Raw genomic sequence first — 9861 nt, 5'->3', positions numbered from 1 at the left:
CTTGCAATACTCAGTGGCAATGGGGGACCTCGGGACTGGAAGTGGCTTTGAATGTTTTCATCTGCCTAGCACCTGCTGGAATGACTAAGAAAACAAAAATGGCCTTGAGTTTCTTTCCCCTGGGGCATGCCGATCCAGGGTTTAAGGAGCAGCAGGCACCGGAAAAGGTTTTGATAGGGAGAGCTTCCTAAATTCTCCGGGTTTGGGGTTTGATCGACCCTGGGAGCCTTTGGTTCCCCTTCTTGGGAAGGAAGTTACTTTAAATTGCTGGTGCTTGAGAATTGAGACAATTGACACCGGGGCCATTAGGCCTGCCATCCAGGCCTTCGGTGGAACGTTAGGGGGGGTGTGGTGCCCCAGGGGGAGGTGTAAGGACTGGGAAGAACAGGACGCCTGGGTTTGCAGAAAGAAGGGGGGTGGAGAGAACCACTGGGCGAGGCTGGGGGAGGAGTCAGCCTTTTAGAGGCTGAGTACAGGTGGGAAAGGGCTGTCGCACCTGGGTGCACTCCTGGCAGCTGTGAGGACTTTGTGGAGCCCAAGAGCTGCACGCTTGAAACTGCAGTTTCCACAGAAGAACCCTGTCTCACTGAAGCAGAGGGTAGAAAGAGCGACTGGTAGACCTGAGAGAACACTACCTCTCCTGTAAAGGGCTCCAGACAAGGATTCTAAATTCAGCTTCCCAGAGGTGACAATCGATCGCTGGGAGCAAAGTTTGGATTCAAGCGCTCTGGAAGATACTTAAGTACCCAAATATTCCAAGTCCAGTCTTTGCTCTGGGAGAAGGGCATTCACGACGCCCTCTCAAAGAGGCTTCACCTCCAACCCATGGCGCTGACCAGCTCCTCACAAGCAGAGACTTGGAGCCTGCATCCTCCGGCTTCCACGGCCTCTTTGCCTTTAGGACCCCAGGAGCAAGAGGCCGGCGAGGGCCCTGGAGCGTCTGGGGGACTTCCGTTGGAGAAGGTGAAGCGGCCCATGAACGCCTTCATGGTGTGGAGCTCTGTTCAGCGCCGCCAGATGGCGCAGCAGAACCCCAAGATGCACAACTCTGAGATCTCCAAGCGCTTGGGCGCTCAGTGGAAGCTGCTGGGCGATGAAGAGAAGCGACCCTTCGTGGAGGAGGCTAAGCGTCTTCGTGCCCGCCACCTCCGCGACTATCCCGACTACAAGTACCGACCCCGGCGTAAGAGCAAAAACTCGAGCACCGGGTCTGTCCCCTTTAGCCAAGGAGGAGGTGGCATGGCCTGTGGTGGCCCACATTGGGGGCCAGGGTACACAACTACCCAAGGGAGCAGAGGCTTTGGGTACCAGCCCCCCAACTATTCGACAGCCTACCTGCCTGGCAGTTACACGTGAGTGCCTAATTGTGTCCGTCTGCCTGTTCCCTGCTTCCCACACGACCCCCTTCCTTGAGAGCTGGGTGGGAACAGAGGCCAGAGTGCCAAGTTAAACCCAAATCCACCCAAGCAGAAGCCACACCAGGCTGAGGGCCCCAGAGTTCAGGATAGTGGCTGTTCCATCTCAACTCATGTGTTCTACCTCTGCCTTTTGGATGGCAGTTTCCCCTTGTGGCTGGCCCTTGTGTGACCCATCTTCCTCTCCCAGCCCCGGGGGCAAGGAGAGACCAAGCCCATCCTGTTGCTCCTTCCTGGCCTGCTGCCCCAGGAGGCAAACAGCCGTGCAGCACGCAAGCCGCCTGCTGAGCATGTCCCAACAGAACTACCTTGTTCTTTAAGCCACCCTAGGGTCCCACTCCGTGCCTGCTGTACCCAGCAAGGCTGGCTGAATGGCAAGCTCTAACCCTGTCTGCTGCAAACTGGTCAGACCAGTCCCCCACTAAGAGTTGAGGACACTGCTTCAAGAAGAGTAACCTCCAAACCCCATGTTTCTTTTTACAGCTCTTCCCACTGCAGACCGGAGGCCCCCTTACCATGCACCTTCCCTCAGAGTGATCCCAGGCTCCAGGGGGAGCGAATACCCTCTTTCTCCCCTTACTTATCCCCAGACTCTCCCACTCCATATAATACTTCCCTTGCTGGAGCCCCCATGCCAGTAACCCACCTTTAACTGGCAGGGACGCCCAGGGCCAACCCCACAGACCCCTACACATCTCCAAGGAACCAGAATGCACAAGACCACACTAAACACAATTTTGTACAATTAAAACCATGTTTCCGAGTCTTTTATTGTCCCATTTGTACTCCCTACAGCAGCAACCAGCGCCTTCACACACCCTTCCGCCAGGACCTGCCTCTGCAGGAACCTCCCCACCCAACCCCGAGGTCCTTATCTGAGTCACTCTTCCCTCACCCCCCAGAACTGGGCTCCAATAGACCATCCCACCCGGGCAGCACAGGAAAGCAGCCACTAGCTTCCAACCACAGTTTTCTAGGCTCTGTCCTTGGTCCAAAAGGAAGGTAAGTGGACAGGGCCAGACCATCTGCTCCAGTAAACCAGCTGCTCACAAGGAGGGATCTGGGGAAGTAGGTGAGTGAAGGCAGGGCCTACACAAGCTTTACTGCTCCCACAACCCTGGCTCAGGAGGCTGCAGTTAGAGGAATGGAGGGTGGTTACCCTGCACCCGCAGGTCAAGTCATGTGGGGAGGACTCTGAGGATGAGTGGAAATGGAATTGTTCTAGAAGCTAGCTCAGCTCTATTGCTCCTTTTTCTGTTTGTGGGGAGCCTTTGCGTTCCAGTAGAAGAGGACCTGGGCAGCAATGAGGCCATTGCAGAGAGAAGAGACCACAAAGACTCCAGCCATGAGGGGGTCTCCAGTTTCCTGTTATGAGAGAGCACAGATCTAGAAAAGTTCCAAGACAGGCAGCTTACCACTCAGCAGAGCATGAGGTTTTAGTGCCCTCTAGAGGGCAGAAGGTGCACTCACCTGAACAGAAGTGAAGATTCGGGCCAAGGAGCCCCCAAACAGCATAAACACTGTAATGGCTGAAAGCTGCCCTGTGTGTCCGTTGTGGTAGTTAGTGGCTGCCTGGAGCAACTAGAGGAGACATTGATACTTTTGGTTCTCTCATCTGACCCTTCTCCGTGACCCGTCACTATTCCTCCCGCCCCACACTGCCCCACACACTAGCACTCCGTAGTTGGAGGTCCCCCTCTGCCTTGCGCACAGGCACACTCACGTCCCTTTGCTTCCGAGTACCCACCTTCCCCACCACCACGGCAGGTACATTGGAGGCCTGGAGCAGAGTGACTACAGTCAGAGGCGTGAGCGGGGAGAGCAGCGCCACCAGGACCATGGCATAGCAGGCAAGGAAAGCGATTCCTGGGGGTCAGGAGACAAGGAGTCCTCTTGAGCCTGAGTCCCCATCAAGGTTCCCCATACACAATGCCTGCTCTCCTGCCAGTCCCCCGGCACCTTTCACGGTCTCTCCTCTGTAGTGCATGACCAGGAAGCAGATGGCAACGGTCTGGAGTGTCAGGAACAGCGCTTCACCCCAAGAGCTGCAGAGTCAAGGGGTGGGAGGAAAAAGGCAGGCCTGGAAAAAGGCAGGGGAAGCCTCCATGGCCCGTCATCCGGCTCAGCTCTGGGACCAGTATGTGCTTTTCAGTCTGCCACTCCCACCATGCCTGGCTCAAGCAGGGAAGGCTCGCTCCATCCCCATATTTACTTATTAGAATGGCAGGTGCTGGGGCCAGAATAGCTCAGCAGGTAAGGATGTTTGCCTCCGAGCCTGATTACCTACATTCCAGCCCCAGGATCTACACACTGCAAGGAGAGAACCAACTCCTACAAGTTGTTCTGTGACCCCTCCCACCTCAAATAAACTGAAAATAAAAGAATTGTAGGGCTGGGCGGTGGTGGCGCATGCCTTTATTCCCAGCCCTTGGGAGGCAGAGGCAGGTGGATTTCTGAGTTCGAGGCCAGTCTGGTCTACAGAGTGAGTTCCGGGACAGCCAGGGCTACACAGAGAAACCCAGTCTCGAAAAACCCAAAGAGAATCGTGGGGATTTGGCTTTGGGCGTGAAAAGTGGACCCTCACTCACCTGAAGGGGAAGTTGTTGGTGATGCTGTAGACCACGGTTCCAGTCAGTGCCACTAGCTCCAGCATTACTGACTGGAGACTCAGTCCTTCTGCACTCTTGGCTCCCAAGAGTTTAAATACCTGGGGCAGCTTGACTGTGGACAAAGCAGCAGGGCTGAGGAAAGGGCACTCTATCCCCAGCCTTTGCATCCTCAGCCCCTCACCACCCTTCCCTTTACTCCAACAGCAGGAAGGAGCTGTACGTACCGAGAAGTGACCCAGCTACGATGCCCAGCCCGAGGCCTTTGCTGAGGAGAATCTTGAGGCAGGGAACTGAGAAGAGAGAGCAGTAAGCAGAGAGGCCTCTGGCGCCCAGGTGAGGGTTTGAAATGCTCCTAGGAGCTGTTCCCCTCTCCCTCACCAGTGACCACCACACCCACCACATCAGTAAGTCTCTAGGGGTGGTAGGGATGACGGGGCGATCATCCTTGCTACAGACATCTCACATTCAGACTGGGTGTGCTGTCACAACAGCTTCTTCTGATTGTCTTCCTTCCTGTCCCCCTTCCATTCCCTATAAATACACGTCTAAAATAGTTTTGAGGGCTGACACGACAGTTGATGAAAGAGTAGGGTTGTCCCCTGCAGAAGGACCAGGATAACCAGAAGGTTCCAAAATGTGTGGTGTGGACGCTTGTCTTTGGAAGGAGGAGCATTTGAAGGAGGCCGTCCAGTTCCTGGGGAGAGTAGGCTCAGGGGATTCTTGAGCAATGCCCGTGTAACTGAAAAGCTAACTTTTATCCCTCATTAACCCAGGAGCCACATGGTAGAAGGACAGACAGAGACAACTCCAGAACTTCCATGCATGGCCCCCCTGTGTTCGTGGCCAGCCTGGTCTACAGAGTGAGTTTCAGGACAGCCAGAGCTATACAGAGAAGCCCCGTCTCGAAAAACCAAACCAAACCAAACCAACAAACAAAAAAAAGGCACTAAGAAAGTATGTCTTTTAAAAATAGAAGCCGGGCGTGGTGGCGCACACCTTTAATCCCAGCACTCGGGAGGCAGAGGCAGGCGGATTTCTGAGTTCGAGGCCAGCTTGGTCTACAAAGTGAGCGCCAGGACAGCCAGAGCTATAAAGAGAAACCCTGTCTCGAAAAACCAAAAAAAAAAAAAATAGAGAGATGGCTCAGCGGTTAAGAGCACCAACTGTTCTTCCAAAGGTCGTGAGTTCAAATCCCAGCAACCACATGATGGCTCACAACCATCTGTAATGAGATCTGATGTCCTCTTCTGGGATGTCTGAAGACAGCTACAATGTACTTACATATAATAAATTAATTAAAAATGAAATTTGTTTTTGTTTTTTGTTTTTCGAGACAGGGTTTCTCTGTAGCCCTGGCTGTCCTGGAACTCACTCTGTAGACCAGGCTGGCCTTGAACTCAGAAATCTGCCGCACTTCTGCCTCCTGAGCACTGGGATTAAAGGCGTGCGCCACCATGCCTGGCTGAAAAAGATTTAAAAAGTCATTAGCGATGTATGTTGCAGTTCAGGCTTTTAGTCTTATTTAATCATCTCTTGAGTTCAAAGCCAGCCAGAATTACACAGTGAGACCCTATCTCAAACACTTAAAAACTACTGTCAGGTGTGGTGGCAAACACATTTAATCTTAGCACTTGGGATTGAAGGACAGCTATATGAGTTCAAAGCCAGCCTGGTCTACATTGTGAGTTAAGGCCAGCCAGGGCGATATAGAGAAACTATCAAAAAGGCTGGAGAGATGGCTCAGTGTTTACGAGTACTGACTGTTCTTCCAGAGGACCTGGGTTCAATTCCTGACACCCACATGGAGTTCACAACTCTTAACTCTATTTCTAGGGGATTTGACACCCTCATTCATACATGCATTCAGGCAAAACACCAGTGTACATAAAACAAAAATAAATCTTTAAAGAAATCATTAGGCCGTCGGATGTGGTGGCGCACACCTTTAATCCCAGGGAGGTAGAGGCAGACGGATTTTTGAGTTTGAGGCTAGCCTGGTCTAAAAAGTGAGTTCCAGGACAAGGCTACACAGAGAAACCCTGTCTGGAAAAAAAAAAAAAAAAAAAGAATCATTAGGCCAACAAGATGGCTCTGCTGCCAACTCTGTTGACCTGAGTGCATATAAGGGAATACACACAACAGAAATACATTTTAAACATTTGGGGCTGGAAAGATGACTTAGTGGTTAAGAGCACATCTCTGCTCTTGCAGAGAAGATCTGAATTCAATTTTTAGCATCCTTCTTGGGTGATTCACAAATGCCTGTAGCTCCAGCTCTAGGGGCATCTTCTGCCTCTGGCATCTTCAGGCATTTGCATGTGTAGTATACATGTACACACATATACAAGTCAAAAGACACAAATAAAAATCTACATTTCAAAACAACCCTGGGCTGGCGAGATGGCTTAGCAGGTAAGAGCGCTGACGGCTCTTCCGAAGGTCGTGAGTTCAAATCCCAGCAACCACATGGTGGTTCACAATCACCCATAATGAGATCTGACGCCCTCTTCTGGTGCATCTGAAGTCAGCTACAGTGTATAATGATAAATAAATATTAAAAAAACAAAAACAAAAACAACCCTATTTTGGGTGTGAGCACATTGGTGCATGTGTTCAGGTCAGAGATGACTTTGAGGAGCCAGTTCTCCATTTTTGCACCTAGGTTGCCAGCCTTGCAAGCCACCCCTCCAGTCCCACAGGCGTTGCTCAGACGCTCCTTGACTCTTTTCTTTCTCTCCTCAGTAATGGATGGCCCACTTCAAATGCTGCTCCTTTCAAAGACAGACACCCCCCCCCCCATCCCACATTCATACATTCTGAACCTTCAGGTCGTCCCCACTCTTCCAGGACATTTATCCTTGTTCCTCCACTACCTCTATCTTTTTTTTTTTTTTGGTTTTTCCAGACAGGGTTTCTCTGTGTAGCCCTGGCTGTCCTGGAACTCACTCTGTAGACCAGGCTGGCCTCGAACTCAGAAATCCACCTGCCTCTACCTCCCGAGTGCTGGGATTAAAGGCGTGGACCACAGTTTCTGGCAGTTTCTCTAATTTTTTTAAAAACATTTTTTCTTTCAAACTCTGTGTCAAGGGCTGATTTTCAGTAGATTGCAGCGAGTGAGCTGAGCTGCTGCCTACAAAGCCCTGATCCTTGCAATCTCTCTATCACTGAATCTTTGACCTGGTAGGCATTTGGCCCAGGAAGGCGTCTTGACTATTGTAAGCCAAAAGTCACTTAGAATAGAGAGATGGAAAAGGCTTACCAAAGGCTTTGATAGCTGATGTAATTTGCCTTTGTAAAGAAAGTGAAAGGAAAAGAAAAGTGCTATACTCCCAACACTCTAGTGAATGCTGCTAGTTCAAGGGCAGTCTGTGCAACATAGTAAATTCCAGAAGCTGGCACTGGAGAGGGGATTAAAAAAAAAACCAAAAACATTTGTGGGCCTCTGTCAGTTGAATACTTGGGGTGAAAGGAGGCCTATATGCCTGACTGGGGTTTTAATTTTGCTTTATAAAATACTTGTTTTCCGCCCGGCAGTGGAGGGGCACGCCTTTAATCCCAGCATTTGGGAGGCAGAGTCAGGCGGATTTCTGAGTTCGAGGCCAGCCTAGTCTACAGAGTGAGTTCCAGGCCAGCCATGGCTATACTCTGGGGGGCGGGGGGGGGGGGGGGGAGGGGGAACCAAAAAAACTCCAGAGTTTTCCAGCCTGGGGCTAGAGCCTGGTTAGCTGAGTGGAACATGCCGCCCTGAGTTCGACTCCCAGCCCAGAAAGGGATGAGGGTGGGGTACAGACTTCCGAGATTGTAAAACACAAACTTAACTTTTTTTCGGGCGACACCCCTTCATGCCCAAATATGGCACTTTTCCTATGCAGGGCCCCAAACACTTCCGCCCTCGTCAGAAGCGCCTTCTGCCCAGCTTTGCGGTGACATTAATTGCCACTGTCACGCCAACTTATGGTCCAAGGCTGCTCCAGCTAGACCATGAAGGCTGAAATAAAACTCACCATGAAGCAAGTCCCATTGCACGAAGAGCTGGTCGTAGCATTTCTCAGGTAAAAGAATTGGCACCAGCAGCCCTTTGAACGGCCCGTCGGCCTCCCCCGCCATGTTGGAAAGCTAAGCTTCCGCCAGACAGGACAACCCCGCCATTGACCGGCGCCGCGCATGCGCGCCGCGCACACCCCGCCCTGCTGTCCCCGAGGCCACGGCTGCACTTCCCTCTCCTCCGCGATGCTCGCCTGCCTCCGTGAGGGGACACAGGTCTCCTTCCCAGGCAGGCTTTTGTGCGCGCCTTGACGTTCGAATTTTAAAGCATGTCCGCGTTTGGCGCCTGCGCTGTTAGGACTAACTCACTTTTTGTTTATGCTCTCCGTTCTGAAAGCAAGGTCCATGCTGCCCCCTCGCCCTGTCCCCTCTGCGTGTACGCCATCTTGTCTAATCTCGGCCAACTTGATAGTGTTTGAAGTTGAAAGGGAAAAGAGTTCGAGTCTTCAAAATGGCGCTAGCAGAAGCGCTGCAGCTCTCTTATCTTTTCCTCTTGGGTTTCTCCAGATGGAATAGAGCCGCAAAAGAGCCATTCCGAGCTGGGCCTTCTTCCTGGTCCCCTGCTTCGTCCTCTGTCCAGATGTTAAGAGGATGACGGTGGGGGCTGGTGAGATGGCTCAGTGGGTAAGAGCACCACCGGACTGCTCTTCCAAAGGTCCAGAGTTCAAATCCCAGCAACCACATGGTGGCTCACAACCATCCGTAACAAGATCTGGCGTCCTCTTCTGGAGTGTCTGAAGACAGCTACAGTGTACTTACATATAATAAATAAATAAATCTTTAAAAAAAAAAAAAAAAAGAGGATGACGGTGAAGCTAAAGAGGGCGAACTCGGCTGCAGGAGAGCAGCCCCTGACACAACAGGGGAACTCAGAAACTGCATCCTCTGCTGTGTCTAGGTGGGAACCCAGAGGGTGCGAGCAAAATTCCAGTATTTGTCTGGGAAAGGGCCCCTAGGGTTAGGCGAAGAGAGCCATCTACATTCCACCACTCTGCCAGGACACCTACTCTTGTTTTTTTTTTTTTTTTTTTTTTTTTTTGTTTTTCGAGACAGGGTTTCTCTGTATAGCCCTGGCTGTCCTGGAGCTCACTTTGTAGACCAGGCTGGCCTCGAACTCAGAAATCCACCTGCCTCTGCCTCCCGAGTGCTGGGATTAAAGGCGTGCGCCACCATGCCCGGCTAGGACACCTACTCTTGGTTCAGGCTGTAGGGCATTCCTAAACTGTTTCCCAGTTCCTTCTTTTGGGGGGTAAGGGGAATGTAGTTGCTGGGCAGGGCATAATGTCACATGTACCTCTGCTGTGTGGGGCTCTGGTCCAAGAATTTCTGTAACCTCATGGGACTGTTAAATTGGAAAGGCACCCATCCTTGGCTCCCATCCGTTGTACCATGGCCTACTATAAACAGTAGAATTTATACTTTGGTACAGTGGGTGGCCGTCTGAAAAATCCCTTTTGATAATATGGACAATTGCCAGCACTCCCTCTTCTCCTGGTACTCGGGGATGTGTTTGCGAGGCCTGAAGTTGTTCCTCGTAGCACAGCCTTCATAGAAGTCGGCTGCACCAGTGGGCCCCTCACTGTGGCCCTGGCCACAGTGCACATGGAATCTCATTGTTCAGTCACCACTTTTGAAATAAATTAATACAGCCACCTACTCTAGCTGCACCCCAGGGTCAGCAACAGGGTATCAGGTCGGAATGATTCATTCTGTAAGGGACTAGGCAGTCATTGGCCCCAGAGGGAGGAGGGAATTTTGGCAGCTTCACCAGCAGTCACAGGACATTGAGGGAT

At 51.6% G+C, this 9861-nt stretch overlaps 2 protein-coding genes across 3 annotated transcripts; one reads left to right on the top strand and one right to left on the bottom strand.

Moving 5' to 3' along the window:
- Nucleotides 1-514: 514 nt before the first annotated feature.
- Nucleotides 515-2081, top strand: Sox15 (SRY-box transcription factor 15). Its single transcript, XM_021176175.2, has 2 exons — nt 515-1352; nt 1899-2081. The coding sequence occupies exons 1-2, from the start codon at nt 826-828 to the stop codon at nt 2065-2067; spliced, it is 696 nt and encodes a 231-aa protein (XP_021031834.1). The 5' UTR covers nt 515-825; the 3' UTR covers nt 2068-2081.
- Nucleotides 2082-2150: 69 nt separating this feature from the next.
- Nucleotides 2151-8226, bottom strand: Mpdu1 (mannose-P-dolichol utilization defect 1). Of its 2 annotated transcripts, XM_021176172.2 has the most exons (7): nt 8029-8225; nt 4249-4314; nt 4004-4136; nt 3375-3460; nt 3163-3281; nt 2886-2996; nt 2151-2780 (listed from the first exon to the last, which is right to left on the bottom strand). In XM_021176172.2, the coding sequence occupies exons 1-7, from the start codon at nt 8129-8131 to the stop codon at nt 2655-2657; spliced, it is 744 nt and encodes a 247-aa protein (XP_021031831.1). In that variant the 5' UTR covers nt 8132-8225; the 3' UTR covers nt 2151-2654. The 2 variants fall into 2 exon arrangements, with proteins under 2 accessions (XP_021031831.1, XP_021031832.1); XM_021176173.2 differs by lacking the exons at nt 3163-3281; nt 3375-3460 and having other exon boundaries at nt 8029-8226.
- Nucleotides 8227-9861: the final 1635 nt, after the last annotated feature.

Source organism: Mus caroli, unplaced genomic scaffold, assembly GCF_978045245.1.
Source record: "Mus caroli unplaced genomic scaffold, Mus_caroli_1 scaffold_13, whole genome shotgun sequence".
NCBI classification, from domain to species: domain Eukaryota; kingdom Metazoa; phylum Chordata; class Mammalia; order Rodentia; family Muridae; genus Mus; species Mus caroli.
This window is presented reverse-complemented; position numbering and strand designations above follow the sequence as displayed.

Coding starts and splice junctions, on each gene's coding strand:
- Sox15 (XM_021176175.2), top strand. CDS start 826: ATGGCGCTGACCAGCTCCTCACAAGCAGAGACTTGGAGCCTGCATCCT. Junction 1,353..1,898: donor TACCTGCCTGGCAGTTACAC/GTGAGTGCCTAA, acceptor TTCTTTTTACAG/CTCTTCCCACTGCAGACCGG.
- Mpdu1 (XM_021176172.2), bottom strand. CDS start 8,131: ATGGCGGGGGAGGCCGACGGGCCGTTCAAAGGGCTGCTGGTGCCAATT. Junction 4,137..4,248: donor CGTAGCTGGGTCACTTCTCG/GTACGTACAGCT, acceptor CTTTGTCCACAG/TCAAGCTGCCCCAGGTATTT. Junction 2,781..2,885: donor GAATCTTCACTTCTGTTCAG/GTGAGTGCACCT, acceptor CTCTCATAACAG/GAAACTGGAGACCCCCTCAT.